Consider the following 22,922-nt stretch of genomic DNA (forward strand, 5'->3'; position numbering starts at 1 on the left):
CTCAGTGAATAGAAATGAATACAAGTAGAATGGAAGCTGTAATAACCTCTTTGCATTGAGCTCCCCCTGGTGGTGGCTGCATCAAGATGCATTGTTTTCAAGCATGGAAGAGAAAAGAAAGTTCTGTGCCGGACTCCCCTATTGCAGGTACTCCACTAGTCGTATGTCCGTCAAGTGAGTGGGGCTGAGTTGCAATACCAAGCACTGCCACTATACAATGTACGGCGCTGTGCTTGGTAAGCTGTGAGGAGGCCGCAGTGCCCACTAGAGCCTGAGGGTATGCCGTCAATATTGCGCTCTTGGAAACCCCTTTAATTTTCCCCTCCCCCTTAGTACAGTCACTTTAAGAATTACAAAGGGGTTGCAATTACAACTATACGTGTGACAGTCCCTATGTGCATTGTATTGGCTTTCATTAGTAGGGCTAAGAGAATCGACTTCGGATTAAACATCCGAAGTTGATTCGCATAAAACTTCGTTAGAATACTGTATAGAGCGAGCGCTCCGTACAGTATTAGAATGTATTGGCTCCTATGAGCCGAAGTTATTACTTTGCAAAACTTTGGATAATAACTTCAGAAATTAATTTCTACTGTTAAAAATCTTTTACCAAACTCAGTTTCGTGGGACATCAGGCAGAGGAGCTTGGGATATTTCTAATGCTGGTAAAAAATATGAACTGTGCTGATGGTGAGATTTCGGTCTCTGGAGCCCATGTTATACCCTTACTCCAGCCTCACAGAAGGCTTGACTCATAGAAGCTATTTTCTCCCAGAACCAAATGATCTGTCAGCGCATAAACGTCACCTTGCCTCCTCTAAATGCACTTAAATGGCTCCAGAACATTAGAGGTGATTTGCAGACCTGAAACGCGCCGAGGTAAAATGCACCCATGTGGTGCCATTGTGACTGCAGCCACGACTTAAAGGGAACCTGTCACCTCCAAAAACCATCTGAAGCCGCCAGCAGTACCCGACAGTAGCCAGCAGCGTGTTTCCGACGATAATTTTCTTCCTGAAGGCCGATGCAGCTAAAGCTCTGAAGACGATCTTTTATCTCCTGCCGGCGCGCTTCTCTAGACATGCTTGAGGTCAAGGGGGCAGCGGCCCGTTCCCTGCCCCTTCGCTGTTACTGTCAGACTCAGCCGGCAGTTCGGCTGGCTTTGCCAAACTCTCTGCATAAGCGCCGATCAGCTGTATGAGGAGACTGTGTGCGCAGTGCATGCGTGCCGTCTCTTCCTGCTCACTGCTGTATGGCTATGGGACAGCAGCAGCGAGCAGGAAGAGAGAAGGGAGGCGGCATGTGCACATAGCGCGCGCCGTCTCCTCATACAGCTGATCAGCGGGGGTGTCGAGTGTCGGACCCCCACCGATCTGATATTGATGACCTATTCTGAGGACAGGTCATCAGTATGAAAAAGCCCGGACAACCCCAAAATTTATCAACACATATGTTGGTAAAGGCACATGCAAACCAGAGAAACATGGTGCCTGTGTCGGCCGCATCTCCCGGGCCCACCGCAGCTTCCCTGATCCGAACTGACTGTCTGATAGGGATTTATGGTGCAGATTGTATGTGATGTTGGGGCTATTGCATTGTACTGACATGGATGACGTGAGTACACTGCAATAGCTCCGCAATCAGACAGAGAATGGCTGATAAATGACTATGGCACAGTGGGTTCGGGTCAGGGAAGCCGTGGTCGGCACAGTGGATGCATCTGACACACGGACAGTGTTTCCCAGGCCGAGCACGGTTGCGTGAACCCTACGTTTGTATTAAAACTCGATTAGCTCAACGTAGAGGAGCACTTTTTCCTTTCTAACAATCTAACGGTAATTGCAAACCATGGAGTTTGTTCGCTTAGTCCCTTATATGCAGTCTAATAGACAATAGGGTTACACATATGGTATTTTCACCCATGGCGGGTGGATTGGCACATCGGTGAGGGATTTGGTTGGCTGTCTGTGGCTTGCACCCCCTGTCATAGAATTAGCAGGTGGAAAACAAAGGGCCCATATCCTATTCTTGCACAAGGCCCCCTGTTGATGGTCTTGTAGGTTGGCCATTACAGCACCTACATGTGTTGCCATCCAATTTTCCAGCTTCATCATTCAAATATTCCTAATTATGGTATAGCATGTAAAGCAGAGGGTGTATTACTTAAAGGGCATCTGTCAGCAGCTTTGCTGACCTGTTACATGTGCACATGGCATCTGTGTTGGTCCCATGTTAATATGTGCCCGCATTGCTGAGAACAATGATGCTTTAATATATGCAAATGAGCCTCTAGGAGCAACGGAGGCGTTGCCATTACACCTTGCGGATCTGTTCTGTGTACAGCTGCCACGCCCTCTGCACTTTAACGTGGCCAGGCAGGTAAACGTCATCACACCTTGTCCTGTCAATCAAAGTAGAGAAGACACAGCAGTTGCAGAAAAAGCAGAGCCTCTAGGAGTAATGGCGACGCCCCCGTTGCTCTTAGAGGAATTTGCATATGTTAAAACATCATTTTTCTCAGCACTGAGGGCACATATGAACATGGGACTAACACAGATTCCTTCAGCTGCCAAACACACATGTAACTGATCAGCCAGTTTATAGGTACAAAGCTGCTGACAGATGCCCTTTAAAGGGGGATTCCAGGATTTTGATATTGATGGCCCATCCTCACATTAGGCCATCATTATCAGATCTGCAGGGGTCCGACAACCCCCACGCATGACGCTCAGCCAAAGTTACACAGTTTCATCCACGGTATACTAGACGGAGCTGGGAACTGCAGCACAACTCCTATTGCAGTGAATGGACGGAGGTGTACAGTAGTTCCAGTGCCCCAGCTGATTGGTGGGGTTGGCAGAAGTTTGACCCCCGCCGATCAGATAGCTATAGTCTATCCTGAGGTTATCATAATGGCATGCCGCCTCCAATGCCTTACCACAGAAGCAATACGCGGAGAATAACCCGATTAAATGGCGTTATACAGGGCACCATATGGCGGCACACGCAGTGCCTATGAATCTGCAGTGTGGCTATGCTTCACTAGTGTACTCGAGAACGAGAGGAATGTGTTCATTTTCCTTGAAGACAGATATTCCGTTCAATTATCCTGAACAGGCAGGTAATAGACACGTGTCCTGAAAAAGCTATCAAATAATAGTTTTCTTGTAGCAAGTGACAAAAAAAAGAAATTGTGTATTAAATGTCTGAGATCCTCTTTGTACCCTTGTGTGAAATGAGAGGTCCTGCCCTTTTGTCAGCTTGGATCCGTTTTGCATTCTTCACAGAAACGCTCAGTCGTCCATGCCAGGGACATGAAAATAATATTCCTCTCTGATGTGTTTCCACAGGTTATTCCGAAGGACTACAAGACCATGACTGCCCTGGCAAAAGCCATCTCCAAAAATGTGCTGTTTGCCCACCTGGACGACAACGAGAGAAGGTATGAGGCCTGGGGTTCAGTGGTGAAGGGTATAAGCCTCAAAGGGTTAAAGGGCATCTGTCAGCAGCTTTTTACCTTTGACACTGGCTCACCTGTTCCATGTGCGCTTGGCAGCTGAAGGCATCTGTGTTGGTCCCAAGTTCATATGTGCCCGCATTGCTGAGAAGAATGAAGCTCTAATATATGCAAATGAGCCTCTAGGAGCAATGGGGGCGTTGCCGTTACACCTAGAGGCTCTGCTCTCTCTGCAGCTGCCGTGCCCTCTGCACTTTGAGTGACAGGGCCAGGCAGTAAAAACATCAGCACACCTGGTCCTGTCAATCAAAGTGCAGAGGGCGCGGCAGCTGCAGAGAGAGCAGAGCCTCTAGGTGTAACAGCAACGCCCCCATTGCTCCTAGAGGCTCATTTGCATATATTAGAGCTTCATTCTTCTCAGCAATGCGGGCACATATGAACTTGGGACCAACACAGATGCCTTCAGCTGCCAAGCGCACATGGAACAGGTCAGTGTCATAGGTACAAAACTGCTAACAGATGCTCTTTAAATGGAAATTCACTCTTACGCCACCCACAATGGGGGAGATTTATTAAAACTGGTGCAAAGGAAAACTGGGTTAGTTGCCCATAGCAACCAGCCAGAATGCACCTGTCATTTTCCAGAGCCCCTTTAGAAAATGAAACCTGATTGGTTGCTATAGGCAACTAAGCCAGTTCTCTTTTACACCAGTTTTGATAAATCAGGCACAATGTCTTGTAGGGCTCGCTCGGCGGAATGTAACGAGACCTTTCACTTAGTGATCCATTGCTTCATTCTGGAGAAAAAGTACTTTTGATGCCTATGCAAATGAGCAGTCAAGTGCACTGGAGGTGGGCCCAAGCTACTGTAGGCACCCTTGCTCCTCCTACTTCCTTTGCCAGCCCCCCTCTCCTTCCTGATTGACAGGGTCATATGAGATGACTATGCAGGAACCTAGCCCTGTCCATCAAGAAGGGGCTGGCAGAGGAAGCAGGAGGAGCAAGGGTGCACAGAGTAGCTTGGGCCCGCCCTCAGTGCACTTCCATGCTCATTTGCATATGGATCAAAAGTACTTTTTTCCGGAATGAGGCAGTGAAAGATATCATTATGTTCAGCTAAGCTAGCCCTACAAGACACTGGGGGAGATTTATCAAGACTGGCGGTTTCTGTGCCTGTCTTGATATCCCCCTGCGCTGCCGGAGGATGCGCCTCATTTATAACGAGGCGTACGCCTCGGCATAAATAAGGCGCCTCCCTCTGCCGTCCGCGCGCTAACCAGAAATCTACGGCAGCTCTGAGCTTCTGTCTTCATTTACGCCAGAAAACTGATGTAAATGAGGATAAACTTGTCGCTGCGGCTGGTCACACCCCGTTCCCCACCCTTGCCACATCCTCTTTTAGAAAAGCGGCGAGGACGTGCACCTGCACCTTTTTAACGCCACTTTTCAGCCGTAAAGGGAATGATAAATCCTCCCCCCCATTGTGTCTGGTGTAACAGTGAATTTTCCCTTTGGTGTCTGTATCTTGGGGTATAAGAGGCTGGTTATGGGAAAAAAAGCAGAGCACACAGTAAAAATGATTGATTTCCTGCAATGTCTGGCAGAAGAATAACTTCTGGATTCATACGGAAAATAACGTATGATACATTTCACGTTTCTAATGGAAATGTTTATTTTTTTCATATTAATAGTTGATCTGTGAGGAATATGGCAAATTCCTGAGATCCTCACGCACCCCCGCCCCCCCCCCCCCACCCCATGTCACGCCTGAGAAGTTACTGTAAGAAATTCCAACCAGCAACCTATCCGCCCCCTTCTGTAAACAGGGCTGACGAAGGGAGGGAGACTTCCCTAAATGTGACGAGGGGGTCACAGTATCCGAGGTCAGACAGTAGGAGTCATGGGACCGAGCTCCTGGACTGTAGCAGTCCTAACCCACACACTCAAACATAGGAAGTGCAGCTCCACTGTCTCTGACCTGAGGCCCGGCTCCTACGTCTGTGTCCGTTCTACGTCCTCTCATGTACATACTGTAGGGGGCCGACTGGCGACAGGCTCAGAGTGATGACTTTCACAGGTTACCTTTAACGACCTGCGTGACCGAGACTGGCCAACTAGAAGCTAGCAGCTAGAGAGCGTCTCGTAAAGAAGACGATTGTTTTACACTCCATCTTGAGATTCCTCATAAGCTGCAGACTGTAGGCTCCTGGGGTATATTTGTGGTCTGACACTAAGCTATACCGCTGCCTGACAATTTTACTGCGCCATTTCCTTACCTGTAAAATTCCATCACGTGACGGCTGTAAAGAACGTGAATCAGTCAGTCTTCAGCTTATACGCGGTTCAGGAGACCATCGGACGTGTATGGGGCTACTTTCACATCTGTGTTTTCCTTTCCGGTATTGAGAGCCGTCATAGGATCTCAAAACTGAAGGAAAACGCTTCTGTTTTGTCCCCATTCATTGTCAATGTGGACAAAACTGCATTCCATTCCATTTCCTTGCGTCCCCATGACGCACACAAAAGCGTTACAAGCAGCATTTTTGAGTGTGTCATGGGATACTGACCATATCCCACCCATAGAGACACCATTACTACTAATCTGCCTGAAGAAGGCCCTGTAGTCGTCTGAAACGTTGCTCTCGTCTTGGGAATAGACTACTAACAATTGCCTTTCTGTCTCAGTTTCTGAACATATGTCTATCCAGCACCTAGATCCATCATCTTCACCAACAACTACCCAGGTCAGGCTACTTTCACATCTGCGTTTTTGCTGAATCCGTCAGGGGATCAGCAAAAACGCATCCGGTATATAATACAACCGTCTGCATCCATTCAGAACGGATCCAGCTGTATTATCTCCCAAATGAACAAGATGGATCCGGCACTAAATCCATTGTAAGTCAATGGGCTCCAGATCCGTTTTTTTCGTGTCTGAAAAAACCCCAGATCTGGCACCATTGACTTACATTGTGTTTCATGCCGGATCCGTTTTTTTCAGAGACCAAAAAAACTGATCCGGCGTCCATTGACTTACAGTGGACTTAGTGCCGGATCCATCTCGTTCATTTGGGAGATAATACAACCGGATCCGCTCTGAATGGATGCAGACGGTTGTATTATATACCGGATGCGTTTTTGCACATCCCCTGACGGATTCAACAAAAACGCTGATGTGAAAGTAGTCTGACCTGGGTAGTTGTTGGTGAAGATGATGGATCTAGGCGCTGGATCGGCATATGTTCAGAAACTGAGACAGCCCGCAAGAGAAAAGTAAGGCAATTATTAGTAGTCTATTCCCGAAAGGAGAGCAACGTTTCAGCCGATTACAGGCCCTTCTTCAGGCAGATTAGTAGTAATGGTGTCTCTAGGGGTGGGATATGGTCAGTTGTTAGTGATAGGAGGTATTTTGTATATAGGCACAATACAAGTGTATTTTAACACATTGTAGGGTTTGTCCGAGATTTGTAAAGGGAATCTGTCACCGCGTACCTCCGTAGTAATCCAAGTGCAGTGTCAGATGTGAGCAGGTCTCCTGATTAAAACACTGTTTTTCCCCCATCACGATTGGAGCCTGTATTCCTAAGAAATCGGTAATTTTGTGCTATGCAAATTAGCTGCTTGGTGCAACAAAGGCGTCACCGTTGCACCTTGTTGCATTGAAAGCCCCGCTTCTTATCGTTTAGCCTGATGACCAGCAATTTCCTTCAGTAGGTCCAAAAAGTTACCCAAGAAGTGAAAGTTCAAGTAATTAATATTTCCGAAGGCTTAAATCCACAGCTCGGAATTTGTGTCACGCATCGGTGTGCACTCCGGAAAGCACTCACCCTCTTGTCATATCCAAAAGAAAATGGCCTCCCACCATGTTTTATGAGCTCCCGAGTAATGTTTAGAGATTAATGGCTTTACTAGGAGTTGTCAGAGCTCTTGGCATGTATGACAGAGCACGGACGGGAGTGTGTTATTTTACACTTTAATGGGTATTGTTTGCTTTAATTGAAGTGCGGAATGGAATTCTTTATATTTCCTTTACATAAAACACCTGCCATATTGGTAACGTGAGAACATTCACAGCTGCCGGAGGCTCTGGGGGATGCGGATACACCAGGTAGTCACAGCATCGGTACTGATCGACGTGATGGTCGGAAATATGGTAGTAAGTGTTCATAACACAATGTCCATTTGTATCAGAGGATTACCTGTGTAATACTGGACAGGACGGGTCCTGCGCAGCGACAGACGCTCTTTGTAACCACTCTCCACTTTGGCCAAGAGATGAAGATCTCAAACAGACCATGGTTCTCATAATGTATGGTTAAAGAAGTCCTCCAGCTAAATTTATTTTCTGACCGTTACCAGTAATTGTGAGATGGGGGTCCCCCATTCTGGACCACCGTTTAGCCAGAGTAGCTACAGAGTGTCTATCACTCTGGAGGACCTGGCCTGTCAGTAGATGACATGGACAGCCCATCGATATGTAACAATTCGTAGCTCCTGTGATGGCGCTGCAGGGAATTTGAACACGTGCTTCCAGGTTCTGCCGCAGATTACGGCTGATTGATGGCGGTCACAGCGATGGGACATCCTGTGATTAGCTTACCCTAATGACACCCTTCTATTAAAAAGGGATTGTCTAAAGCTGACAACCCCTTCAAGGGTGTGTTCAGAATTTGGATTTTTCTGTAGAAAAGATCCACTGCAGAAAACTAGGGCTGATCCTTGGGTTTCTGGTTCGAATTTGCAGTTGTACAGTAGAGCTAACCTGTGTTTGAGGGAAAACAGAACATAGGAGCAATGTCATAGGACTAAAGATAAAGGTTATATACAAAAGAATGCCCTATTTTGATATGATAAACAACTTTGAGGTTCTTAACAAATATATTTTGATCAAAACACATCTGTGCCCACCTACCACTGCAAGGTGACCTCAATCCAAGCAGGAACCTGCTCTATTTAAAGGCCATCTGTCATCAGATTTGCACCTATGACACCGGCTGACCTGTTACATGTGCACTTGGCAGCTGAAGGCATCCGTGTTGGTCCCATGTTCATACGTGTCCACATTGCTGAGAAAAATTATGTTTTATTATAAGCAAATGACCCTGCGACGTGGATTTCACATCCACTCGCTGGAAAATCTGCACTTTAATAAGAGCAGAACATACACGCCCCATGGATTTTAGTGTGAAATACTACTAACCAAAAGTAAATGTCTGAGATTAGAAATAAGACAATGTTTTTGTTTTTCCCCCTGGAAATGACGCTATTCTTGTCCTTGGCCGTGTATAGTATTGTAGATCATCCCTATTCACTTGAATGGGGCTGAGCTATACTATGAGACATGGCCTCTGGATATAGCCTGCATTGTATAGGTGCGCTGCAGTATTGTACCACTATGAGGCGCCATATTGCCATATTCCCTGCTAATAATACGGCATGCAATGGAACATGCCACGACTTTCCTTTTTTTTCTATCGCGGGTTCTATAGGAAAGGAAATCGGAGGCGCACAAACGTACAGCACGGGTCTATAGCAGTCTGTGGGTACTGGATTTCGGATCTGTAAAAGATTTGAATAATTAGAGCAAATGGAGAGAACAGAACTCTGCCTATATGTCAGCCTGAGCGATGGCTGGAGATTACCGAGCCTGCGCCCTGGATGCAAGCTACAGTCAGCGGTCTCATCTTTTACGTGGGAATTGAGCTTAGGATTCCCTGCCTCATGCTGACGTTATTTTTTTTTAGCAGTGAGAAATGCCTGAAGTCAGGAAAAGTTCAACAATTCCTGCTATTCTGCTGTGAAGCTTCCCTTTGTTACACAAGTCATCGGCAGACCCGAGCCCGGGATCATCAAAAAGGAAAGAACGTGCGCCATAGAGAATAGGCATTATGTATTACAGGGCAGACGCCACGATATGTGCCATTCTGTACCACCCCGCCTTTAAAAATGCTATATTTTGGATGACCACTCTATATTAAAAAGTATAGATATCAGTCGCCACGTAAAGAAGAGCTGACCCCTCCCCAGACATGGCTTTTTTTAGTAGTTGCTTGCATTCCCCATATAATAACAATTCTAGAGCATCTATTCTTATTACTCTATGTTCTGTTATTCCTCTTTTATTCCTACTAGAAGTTGATGAATCGGTTGCCAGCAGTCAGAAATAAAGGTCCAGCTGGGCATTACCAGTTGTGGGTGTCTCCCGACACAGTTTTACACCATCCAATCAGGGCTGCCAGTGGCTGACACTTCAGGGAAGATTTATCATCGCCTGACAGTGTACGCCGGACTATGATAACCAGGCGCACTGCCGGACTCTGCGTCTGATTTATGACGAGGCGTAAACTAGGCACAGCATCCAGCAGGCCGCGCGCCTCAACTGGAATCTGTGCCAGAAAACCGGCGTAGAAGGTGTTAATTGTTGTGGGGCCACCTGACCTTCCCCCTCTCTGCCCTTGCCATGTCCCCGTTTTAGGAAAGTGGCAAAGTTAGCGGACAAACAGCGTTTACGCAAAAAAAGTTTGCAGTTTGCAACTTTTTCATATCACAAAGGTAGAGTAAAGTAAATCTACCCTTTCCTGCTCTGTTGATATCAGGCATCATTTCATTATCATCATAGGCCGGATTACAATGACAGATATTTAAACTAGGGACTGGGGGGGAGGGTAATTACGTTATAGGACGGGAAGATAGTGCAGATAGAGACCGGGGGCAAAGTAATGGGACTGGGGGAGGAATGGAAGGAGGGACTAGAACAGTTCAGAAGGAAAGGTGTAGGGTAAAAAATATACATAAGCCTCTCAAATGTATGTATACTAATGCCAGAAGTCTGACTAATAAAACTGGTGAACTGGAATTAGTGATGTGTGAGGAGGACTATGACATAGTGGGAATAACTGAGACATGGCTGGATGATAGCTATGACTGGGCGGTTAATGTACAAGGTTACAGTCTGTTTAGAAAGGATCGGCAAAACCGGAGAGGAGGAGGGGTCTGCCTTTATGTAAAGTCCGGTCTAAAGCCCATACTCTGTGAAGATATAAGTGAGGGACATGAACATGTGGAGTCACTGAGGGTAGAGATACATGGCGCTAAAAACAACAATAAATTACTAATAGGAGTTTACTATAAACCACCTAATATACCAGAGTCCACAGAAAATCTATTACTAAACGAGATAGACGAGGCGGCAAATCATAATGAGGTGGTTATTATGGGGGACTTCAACTACCCAGATATAGACTGGGAAACTGAAACTTGTATATCTCATAAAGGAAACAGGTTCTTGGCAATAACCAAAGACAATTACCTCTCCCAACTGGTTCAGGACCCGACTAGAGGGACGGCCATACTGGACTTAGTATTAACCAATAGGCCTGACAGAACAACAGACGTGCAGGTTGGGGGACACCTGGGAAATAGTGACCACAAAGTAATAACCTTCCAATTATCATTCAAAAGAGCGTTTCTACAGGGAGGAACAAAAATACCAAACTTCAAAAAAGCTAAATTTAGCCAACTAAGAGAGGCCATAGGCCAAACTAACTGGGACAAAGTCCTCAAAAATAAAAATACAGCCACAAAATGGGATATCTTTAAAAACATCCTAAAATCTCATTGTGAGAGGTACATACCGTATGGTAATAAAAGGTTAAGGAATAAAAAGAAACCAATGTGGATAAACAGAACTGTAAAGAAAGCAATAAATGACAAAAAGAAAGCATATAAAACACTAAAACAGGAAGGTAGCACGGAAGCACTGAAAAACTATAAGGAAAAAAATAGAACATGTAAAAAACAAATAAAAGCGGCCAAACTAGAGACCGAGAGATTAATTGCCAAAGAGAGTAAAACTAACCCTAAAATGTTCTTCAATTATATAAATGTTAAAAAGTATAAATCTGAAGGTGTCGGCCCTTTAAAGAGTAATGAGGGGGAAGTCGCAGAGAGCGACGAGGAGAAAGCAAAGCTGTTAAATATTTTTTTCTCCAATGTATTCACTGAGGAAAAGAAATTGTCAGATGACATGCAGAATGCAAAAATAAATTCCCCATTAAAAGTGTCCTGTCTGACCCAGGAAGAAGTACATCAGCGACTTAAAAAGATTAAAATAGACAAATCGCCAGGACCGGATGGCATACACCCCCATATCCTAAGGGAATTAAGTAATGTCATAGCCAGACCCTTATTTTTGATATTTGCAGATTCTATATTGACAGGGAATGTCCCACAGGATTGGCTCATGGCAAATGTGGTGCCAATATTCAAAAAGGGGCCAAAAACAGAGCCTGGAAACTATAGGCCGGTAAGTTTAACATCTGTTGTGGGTAAACTGTTTGAAGGTTTTCTGAGAGATGCTATATTAGAGCATCTTAACGGAAATAAGCAAATAACGCCATATCAGCATGGCTTCGTGAGGGATCGGTCATGTCAGACTAATTTAATCAGTTTCTATGAGGAGGTAAGTTCTAGACTTGACAGCAGCGAATCAATGGATGTCGTGTATCTGGACTTCTCCAAAGCATTTGACACTGTACCACATAAAGGTTAGTATATAAAATGAGAATGCTCGGACTGGGAGAAAACGTCTGTATGTGGGTGAGTAACTGGCTCAATGATAGAAAACAGAGGGTGGTTATTAACGGTACACACTCAGATTGGGTCACTGTCACTAGTGGAGTACCTCAGGGGTCAGTATTGGGCCCTATTCTCTTCAATATATTTATTAATGATCTTGTAGAAGGCTTGCATAGTAAAGTATCAATTTTCGCAGATGACACTAAACTGTGTAAAGTAATTAACACTGATGAGGACAGTATACTACTACAGAGCGATCTGGATAGATTGGAGGCTTGGGCAGATAAGTGGCAGATGGGGTTTAACACTGATAAATATAAAGTTATGCACATGGGAAGGAAAAATGCAAGTCAACCGTACATACTAAATGGTAAAACACTCGGTAACACTGACATGGAAAAGGATCTAGGAATTTTAATAAACAGCAAACTAAGCTGCAAAAACCAGTGTCAGGCAGCTGCTGCCAAGGCCAATAAGATAATGGGTTGCATCAGAAGGGGCATAGATTCCCGTGATAAGAACATAGTCCTACCACTTTACAAATCGCTAGTCAGACCACACATGGAGTACTGTGTACAGTTCTGGGCTCCTGTAAACAAGGCAGACATAGCAGAGCTGGGGAGGGTCCAGAGGAGGGCAACTAAAGTAATAACTGGAATGGGGGCAACTACAGTACCCTGAAAGATTATCAAAATTAGAGTTATTCACTTTAGAAAAAAGACGACTGAGGGGAGATCTAATTAATATGTATAAATATATCAAGGGTCAGTACAGAGATCTATCCCATCAGCTATTTATCCCCAGGACGGTGACTGTGACGAGGGGACATCCTCTACGCCTGGAGGAAAGAAGGTTTGTACACAAACATAGAAAAGGATTCTTTACGGTAAGAGCAGTGAGAATATGGAGCTCTCTGCCTGAGGAGGTGGTGATGGTGAGTACAATAAAGGAATTCAAGAGGGGCCTGGACGTATTTCTGGAGCTTAATAATATTACAGGCTATAGCTACTAGAGAGGGGTCTTCCTCTGGATCAACTTGCGGGATAACAGGCCGAACTGGATGGACAAATGTCTTTTTTCGGCCTTATGTACTATGTTACTATGTTACTATATCATATCTTTATGAGCATAACACAGGATTCACAATAGGTGATGGTCACAGCTTATCTACACTCCCTCCCTGCGCAATGGCCTCTGCACAGGTGACAGAGCATGCCCACAGCACTCTCCCATACAGATCAATACCAAATCTCCAGACTACAGTTTCCTATTGTCCGGTTGACTTCAGTAAAGTATATCTCCAAATGCTGTAACTACAGATCGGTCAAGATGGACTCCCTCATAATCATGCATAGAAAATAGGATTAAAAATTGTTCAAATGGAAGATTAAAACAAATAATTAGAAAAAAAGGAGTATGTGTCACTATCTGGTTTAACTCAAAAATAAGATGGTGCATTCCTCAATCACTGATCAGCCCAGGCCACCACTGTCTGCTCAGATTGCTTGGCTGCAGAAGGTAAGTCCCCTTTCGTAATCACTATTTGTAAGCAAAAACCAGGAGTGGGTCCAAGACACAGAAGAGGCACGAATATTTCTATTATACCTTTACTCTGTAGGTTCCACTCCTGTTTTTGGCTTACGAATACTGACCGTGTGAAAGAGGCCCAAGGGGCACCTCTGAGGGCTCTTTCTCAGGCTAGAATGTAGCTAGAGCTGCACTATGGATGGCTGTGGTCACAGTCTAGCCCGAATTAGACAGGTGGAAGTGAGAGCTACAAACAGCCTAGCCTGAATTAGACAGGTGGAAGTGAGAGCTGCGTATTTTGTAGCTCTCACTTCAGCCTCTGTGGAGGATAGAAGTGGGAGCTGGAGGGGATTGAGCAAGCAGGGTGGAGGGAGAGGAGGCATCTCACAGACCTTCCTCCTGTCCTTTCATGTTTTGAATAAATCCCCCAATTTTTTTTTTTAAAAGTTATTAAATTTTTTTCCTGAATTATCATGTGGTATATAAAACTTATTTGTAAAAGGGTTGCCTGAGCTAATTCCAAAGACTTATCCTCTGGATAGGTCACCAGTATCTGATAGGTAGGTGTCCAACACACGGGACCTGTGAGCGCCGTGGCCTTCATACGACTATTCCTAGGCCAGTGATGACACGTTCATTGGTCACGTGGCCTAGGTGCAGCTCAGCCCCATCCAAGTGACTGAGCGCGATACCAGGGACAGCCTCTAGTCAATGTACGGCGCTGTGCTTGGTGAGCTGTGATAAGGTCATGGCACTCACAGGAGCGCCAGCGCTTTCTTAAACAGCTGATCGGCGGGGGTCCCAGGTGTCAGACCCCCACCAATCAGATACTGATGACCTATCCTGAGGACAGATCATCAGTATCTAAATCTGGGAAAATCCTTTTAAGCAACAACTTGGGTGACCACTTTTCTCTCCAGCGCTGAGCTACGGACTCCCCATCACTCCCATCATCTGCCTGGCTGCAGCGGCTAGGTTCACCGGCCTTATTAGTGTACAGGACATTACTGCTTAGGCCAGTGATTGCCTGCAGCAGTGACCTGTGTGCACAGAAGGTCACCGCTAGTGGCGGGGAGGACCAGAGCGCAGGGCAGGGGGAAGCAGGGGAGAAAAGGGGGACTATTTCGTTATTTCACCACTTGTCAGGGGTTGTCCAAGAAAAATGTGCTGGAAAGCAGCGCTTTAATATTATGGCTATGGTGTTTTCCTACATACAATCATGTAAATCACCGTCAGGTTAAGAAGAATCTCACAAACCCAAACCAAACACAAGCTGGCGGTGACCTGAGCGTATTCCGCACCATCGTGTGAGCTGGTGGCTGCGCTCTCGCTGTCCTTGAAAAAAGTAGCAGTGGCTAAGATTTCACCTAACAAAGATGGCCTTTCAGGCGGCCACAACAGCTGGAGGGGCTTCCACGCACTCCCGGGCCTGTCAGCTGCCACAGCCACATATCCAGACTGATGGAAACCAAATACTTTAACCCTTTGGCGCCATCAATTTTATGTGTTTATACTATAATGTAATGTTTAGCCCTCTGGAATTTTAGCTTTCAACTCCAGATTGGTCACATTAATTGGAAAGTAAGTGAAATAACGGCAAATTCTGCTCCTGAAATAATCCCCAAAGTCGTATCTGTGTGAGGGATTGATTTTCAGGTCATGTAAATGTAGTACAGATCCCTGCCTTGTGGTATCTATCTATCTATCTATCTATCTATCTATAGTATCTATCTATCTATCTATCTATCTATAGTATCTATCTATCTATCTATCTATCTATCTATAGTATCTATCTATCTATCTATAGTATCTATCTATCTATTATCTATCTATCTATCTATCTATCTATTATCTATCTATCTATCTATCTATCTATAGTATCTATCTATCTATCTATAGTATCTATCTATCTATCTATCTATCTATCTATTATCTATCTATCCATCTATCTATTTCATATCTATCTATGTATCTATCTATCTATCTCCAGTATCTATCTATCTATTATCTATCTATTATCTATCTATCTATCTATCTATCTATCTATCTATCTATCTATAGTATCTATCTATCTATCTATTATCTATCTATCTATCTATCTATTATCTATCTATCTATCTATCTATCTATAGTATCTATCTATCTATCTATCTATAGTATCTATCTATCTATCTATCTATTATCTATCTATCTATCTATCTATCTATCTATTATCTATCTATCTATCCATCTATCTATTTCATATCTATCTATGTATCTATCTATCTATCTATCTATAGTATCTATCTATCTATCTCCAGTATCTATCTATCTATTATCTATCTATTATCTATCTATCTATCTATCTATCTATCTATCTATCTATAGTATCTATCTATCTATTATCTATCTATCTATCTATCTATCTATTTCATATCTATCTATCTATCTATCTCCAGTATCTATCTATCTACGGTATATATATATATCTATCTTTCTACTATCTACCATCTATCTTTCTACTATCTATCTATTTATCTATCTACAGTATCTATCTATGGTATATATCTATCATTTATTTATCTATCATCGTTATCTATCTATCTATCTATCTATCTATCTATCTAATTTCTACTGTATGTAATATCTATCTATGGTATCTGTCTATCTACTACATTTTTTTCTTTCGTAAAGAAGGATTCTGGCACTCCTCACCAGTCAGGATTCTGTCTGTCAATATATCAACACCAACACATATATCTATATACCTTTCACGTTTGCTGTTCTTGGGTATTTTGCCAGCTTCCCCGATATCAGTAAGTTTCCTAGTAAAAGCTTTTACCAGTATTTAGAGCAAAGATATATTAATCATCTTTACACCTATTTCTAAAATACAAAATGCTGGCTGCTTTCAGCCACCACTAGGGGGAGCGTAGGAGTTTGCTGCATACAGATTTATTATTGAAATCAATGTACTGTATAAACGATATACATTTAGCTCCCTCTAGTGGTGGCTGTGGGTAGCTAGAATTTAACTCTATAATAGAGCTTTGGACCTATTTTGATAAGAAAGAAAGCAAAATGGTATTGAAGCACATACCCTTTAAGTCCAGCATCCATGGGGAATTTAGCGTTCAGTAGAGTTTTGTCAATGGATTCTGACACTTTTGTTTTTGCCAGCTCTAGGGAGACTGTGTATTGCCCGACGTGTGCCAGCCAGGTTAATAATCTTATTTACTGCCAGTGCTGTATACACCGTATACCCTCTGTGCAGCAGAACTGACCAGCCATAGCATTCATTTCATTTCAGCGTATGACGCCTGTCCTAGTCCCGAGTACAGAAAAGTAATCATAGGTGAACCCGCCATTCACTGAGTCATATATTCGCTTATCAAGATGGCAGGGTGGGTGATATCCTTCCCTGTCTGGCCAAGTCTTTGTATATGGCAGCTCTGCTGGCACCAACTATTCTTAACAACCAAATAATGATGAGGGTGATAGTCAGGGCAAGGTGTGGGGTGGATTACTGCATATACCTTCAGGAGGATTTTTTCGCATAGTCTTTCTGATAAATGACAACATGCTTGTATTATGGTATACAGAACTACAGTAATATGCAAATGTTCTGCTCTGTGTCAGTCTTTACTGTGCTTCTGGAATTCTATTCCTGAACCAGAATCGCTGCATGATTCATACTAGATATCAAAGCATTTGAATCTTTGGAATTTCTTTAGGACAAATCCATGGGGGGATAAGTTTGCAGCCCTTTTCATCGACGTGACAACATTAACATATATGTAAAGATCCCATGTTATGTCTTAGCGATTATGATGGTGAAAAGAAACCCGATGAATGGACGGGCACTTACGGGGCAGCCACCTGGTTCTGGTAAATGTATACTTAGCCCTGTGTTATACAGCAGGCAACCACAGCTGCTGCGGTATCTGGCCATAAACCTGAAGCCTCTTAAAGGGACACGGCCTTCAAAATTGCCTGTAGATTTTTTCGGCTCAGACCTCTATAAATATAGTTTTGTTATTATGCATGTGTCTGATGGTGGGGCGTCCAGCTGGTGGCATGTGCCCCCTATGAGGGCGTTCACATTTTTTATTTTTTGCCTTTAGCTGCTATAAAAGTTTTTGGCCTTTATTGGAAATACAAGCTTTTGAGGGATTAAATTATACTCAATGGATGATCCGTGACTTATCATTTATTCATGTTGCATATATGGCACCAACATATTCCTCCACCGGGGCCAATGTCGTAGTAAAGCCATTAACCTGTTAGTATGTATTTTGGAGCGTGGAAGGAAAGTGGAGGAAACCCACGCAAAACCGGGGAGAACATACAAAGTCCATGTAAATGTTGTCCTTGGTCGGATTCGGACTCAGGGTCCCATTAGACTTGATTTTGGAAACGTGCCCTACTCCACCACAGAGATGTTTATCTCTGGCTATTTCACAGGTCACCTCCCATAAATAATCCTGAATTCCCATTTAAATCACAGTAAAAGAACATTTCTTAAAGGGGTTGTGCCACGAAAAATATTCAGCATTTTTCGAACCAGCCCCTGCATCTGAATACTTTTGTTATTGCATGTACAGTGGATATAAAAAGTCTACACACCCCTGTGATGTAAAAAAATGAGACAAAGATAAATCATTTCAGAACTTTTTCCACCTGTAATGTGACCTATAAACTGTACAACTCAATTGAAAAACAAACTGAAATCTTTTAGGTAGAGGGAAGAAAAAATATAAAAATAAAATAATATGGTTGCATAAGTGTGCACACCCTTAAACTAATACTTTGTTGAAGCACCTTTTGATTGTATTACGGCACTCAGTCCATAAGCATGGCATATTTTGACTTGGCAAGATTTGCCCACTCCTCTTGGCAAAAACACTCCAAATCTGTCAGATTGCGAGGGCATCTCCTGGGCACAGCCCTCTTCAGATCACCCCACAGATTTTCTATCGAATTCAGGTCTGGGCTCTGGCTGGGCCATTCCAAAAACTTTAGTCTTCTTCTGGTGAAGCCATTCCAGTTTCAGCTGAAGGAAAACAGCCCCTTGGCATGATGCTGCCACCGCCATGCTTCACTGTGGGGATGGTGTTCTTTTGGTGATGTGCAGTGTTGTTTTTGGGCCAAACATATCTTTTGGAATTATGGCCAAAAAGTTCAACCTTGGTTTCATCGGACCATAACACCTTTTCCCACATGCTTTTGGGAGACTTCAGATGTTTTTGCAAAATGTAGCCTGGCTTGGATGTTTTTCTTCATAAGAAAAGGCTTTCGTCTTGCCCCTCTACCCCCATAGCCCAGACATATGAAGAATACGGGAGATTGCTGTCACATGTACCACACAACCAGTGCTTGCCAGATATTCCTGCAGCTCCTTTAATGTTGCTGTAGGCCTCTTGATAGCCTCCCAGACCAGTTTTCTTCTCGTCTTTTCATCAGCTTTGGAGGGACGTCCAGTTCTTGGTAATTTCACTGTTGTGCCATATTTTCTCCACTTGATGATGACTGTTCACTGTGTTCCATGGTATATCTAATGCCTTGGAAATTCTTTTGTCCCCTTCTCCTGACTGATACCTGTTAACAATAAGATCCCTCTGATGTTTTGGAAACTCTCTGTGGACCATGACTTTGCTGTGGGATGCGACTAAGAACATTTCAGGAAAGACCAACTAGAGCTGAACTTTATCTGGGGTTAATCAGAGGCACTTTACATGATGGCAGGTGTATGCCGACTCCTATTTAACAGGATTGTGAATGTGTTTGCTTAATTCTGAACACAGCTACATCCCCAGTTATAAGAGGGTGTGCACACTTATGCAACCACATTATTTTAGTTTTTTTGTTTTTGTTTTCTTCCCTCCACCTAAAAGATTTCAGTTTGTTTTTCAATTGAGTTGTACAGTTTATAGGTCACATTAAAGGTGGAAAAAGTTCTGAAATGATTTATCATTGGCTCATTTTTTTACATCACAGAAACCTGACATTTTAACAGGGATGTGTAGACTTTTTATATCCACTGTAATTACAAATGTAGTATAGCCAGGGAGTTATTCAATGAAATGTAGCTGTGTAGTGCCACCTGCTGTTTGTTCTTTTTCTTATTTCTCTGTCCACCATGCTGAAGTGGTCACACATGCTCAGTTCAATCCTTCAACTGCCGCCAGCGCCATCTTCTGACGGTTAAAGAGATTCTCCACTTTCTGGTATTGGTTGACCAATGTGCATGTAAGATAGCTATATGGCACTTACTAATATAGCCTTTGTTGATTATATTCTATGCCATTTGCTTTATTTTATAAGCCATGCCCCCCGCCCCCCAGTTCTGTCAACACAGAGGTCCTGTCCATAAGATGGTCGCTGATGGAGGGTGACCAGACGCATCACTCAACCTCTTGCATTCTAACACACTGAACCTGCACTAAACTTTCAAAAGTACAAGCGCAGATGGCAGTTGTGGTGTATTTGAATGGAGGAGACATCACATGGCAGTATTTTGCCTGTCACATGACCCTGCATCAGCAGCCATTTTATGGACAGCACAGAAGTATTGGCGAACAAGGGGGCTACATTATAAAATAAAGAAAATGGTGCAAACTTTCAACAAAGACTATATTAGTAATTTCCATGTAGTCATCTTCCAAACACATTCCTCAACAGTAGCCAGAAAATGGCCAACCCCTTTCAGCATAAAGGGAACGCCCTCTGAGAAAGGACACGCCCCCTTAGCTGCCAGCTTTAAATAAATCTAGTAGAGTGATGAATGGGGAGATCTCTGGATCCATGTGAGGTACAGGGCTGGTTCTAGCGTTGTTAAAGATTTGGTGCATGTAAGTCACATCCTAGGAACGCCCCAAACCCAGATGAGACTTCCTGTTTATGGTCTGGGCTTACATATGACGGGGAGCAGGCCAGCTTGGTATAGGTAGATAGGTAAAGTCTCTCTTACTGAATAGATGATGGTTTTCACATTGCAAAGATAAGCAGTAGGTACAGTTCTCAAGCATTGCACAGGGTAGGCTTTTTCCAAAGGGATAGGCAATATGATGGCCCCCTCTAACTCTTTTTCTAAGTAAATCATTCCAAAGCAAAGGCTTGCAAATCCTTGCTCTCTGTTTCCAAACTGCGGGGTGCAGTCCTAGATCAGAAGTGTGTTGGGCAACAGAAGCAATATAACCCAAACCATGTGCAGTAAAGTCTACAGCCGTATGCATGCGTTACCTTTACTGACTATGTACAAGCACTGTCCCTCATGGTCTTCAGCCTTCTATAGAAATTCTGTGCTTCTTTCCTTCAGAGGTTGGCAGCTTTAAATTATGCAGGGATAGTGTCTCCCTGGATCCACCCGCAGGCTTCTCTTCTGGCCTACTTCTCAGCAACACATACTAGACACGTCCTCCTTCTTGCTTGTTCACCAGAAGACTCCCTAACCAAATGGAACCAGCCTAGTACCTGACCTCTAACACTAAGGACTTCCAGTTAACTGTTTCCTACCCATGCATATCCTTTTTGGATCAAGTAGTACATAGACCATTGCAGTAAACATTTTATCAGCTTTAGTGGTGAACCATAACATTAACCCTTTAGCAGTGAGCCAGTGGGTCACTGCACATTTGATTACAGAGATCTCTCCCTTGATCTAATTATATCTAGGACTGTGACTGTGACGAGGGGACATCCTCTGCGTCTGGAGGAAAGAAGGTTTGTACACAAACATAGAAGAGGATTCTTTACAGTAAGAGCACTGAGACTATGGAGCTCTCTGCCTGAGGAGGTGGTGATGGTGAAGTCACTAAAAGAGTTCAAGAGGGGCCTGGATGTATTTCTGGAGTGTAATAATATTACAGGCTATAGCTACTAGAGGGGGGTCGTTGATCCAGGGAGTTATTCTTATGATCTTATGATTTTTTTGCCTTCCTCTGGATAATAGACAGAGCTGTAAGGACGTCTGTCTGTTTTCAGTACTATGTTACTGGATTTTACATTTCCATCCTTTTACTTCATTAAGAACCAATGGATTTTCTGAAATTTTCTGCTCCTTTAGCCTTAAAACGTTTCATTTATCAGACATAAAAAAATACGTTTTCCTCCAGAGCAGCAGCCGCTATTTTCGTGACGGCCACCAGGGGTCACTGTGCTCACAATGATCAGGCTCGGGCCCTCGCCAGCGTTTCAGCCAGCAAACCCAGTAAGGAATGTAAATAGCAATTATTAAATGTTCTGCTTTGACGGGAACGTATTGAAAATTCAATTTTCTTAGTAATAGCATTCATCCACTAGAAAGAACAGCTTGCATCCAGCGACTGGGGCACAAAGTGTATTTCTGCTGCGCTGACACAAAGAACTGCAATTGTAGCATTTCAGGCCGCCCGGATGGCGTTTTTAAAAATATGTTATGTCGATAGTTTAGATTTATGTACAAATTCGCATAATCCACGACTTCGCCGATGACTGATAACTTTTAAAAGCAATTTTATGGTTTGTTTTTCGGCATAAGACTTGGTGACTTTTCTCGTGCGGTGCCCATTGCTGGTTGGTCATGTGACCTGTATCGCACAATGTGAGACGCTCAACGTTTACCATTGCGGTGCTGTCTCGTGAGATATCCGTATGACGTTCGCTGTTGCCGAGGTTTTACTCAGTTTTGCAACTTTTGAAAAAGGACACAAGCATGGCCAAAAGGGTAACGAGCATAGCAAGTGCTATTGGGTCCAACAACTTAGGCCTCATTCACATATCCGTATGTCCGGTCCACAAAAATGTGGATCGGATGCAGGCCCATTCATTTCGAGGGGGCCGCAAAAGATGTAGACCATGTGCTGTCATCATCCGTATGTCTGTTCCGCGGCACCGCAAAAAAGATCAGTTTTGCAGACAAGGATAGGACATTTTTATAGGAGTGGGGGTCATTTACTAAAGACCAGCATTTCACATGGATGTCTTAGGGCTCATGAACATATTTTTTTTTCCGTATCCGTTCCTTTTTTTTGTGGCACGTATGCAGAACTATTCTCTTCAATGGCTCTGCAAAATAAATGGAAATGACTCCATGTGCATTCTGTTTCCGCAAAATAGATAGAACATGTCCTATTCTTGTCTGTTTTGCGGACAAGGAGAGGCATTGTTACAACGGACATCATTCGTATTTTTTGCAGATCTGTGTTTTGCGCACCACAAAATACATATCATGTGCATGAGCCCTTAGTAAAGCGCCTGCTGGAGGAAGATCCGACCAATTTATTAGGAGGCATCCGTTTATTTATAAATTAGTCGCATCTTCTGTTGTCCGTGCGGTGGGAACTGCAATCTACTCCAGCCAGGAGATGGAATAGATTTTACTTATGTTATATAGCAGTTTTCT

At 43.6% G+C, this 22,922-nt stretch overlaps 1 protein-coding gene across 2 annotated transcripts in view; it reads left to right on the forward strand.

The window, feature by feature from the left end:
• PRKAR1B (protein kinase cAMP-dependent type I regulatory subunit beta) overlaps positions 1-22,922 on the forward strand; it is a 152,719-nt gene that overhangs the window by 26,609 nt on the left and 103,188 nt on the right. For both annotated transcript variants that reach the window (XM_044293110.1, XM_044293111.1), the window contains exon 4: positions 3,351-3,442. In XM_044293110.1, coding sequence (XP_044149045.1) covers positions 3,351-3,442 — 92 coding nt within the window. The remainder of the gene's footprint in view (positions 1-3,350; positions 3,443-22,922) is intronic.

This window comes from Bufo gargarizans, chromosome 5 (assembly GCF_014858855.1).
Source record: "Bufo gargarizans isolate SCDJY-AF-19 chromosome 5, ASM1485885v1, whole genome shotgun sequence".
NCBI classification, from domain to species: domain Eukaryota; kingdom Metazoa; phylum Chordata; class Amphibia; order Anura; family Bufonidae; genus Bufo; species Bufo gargarizans.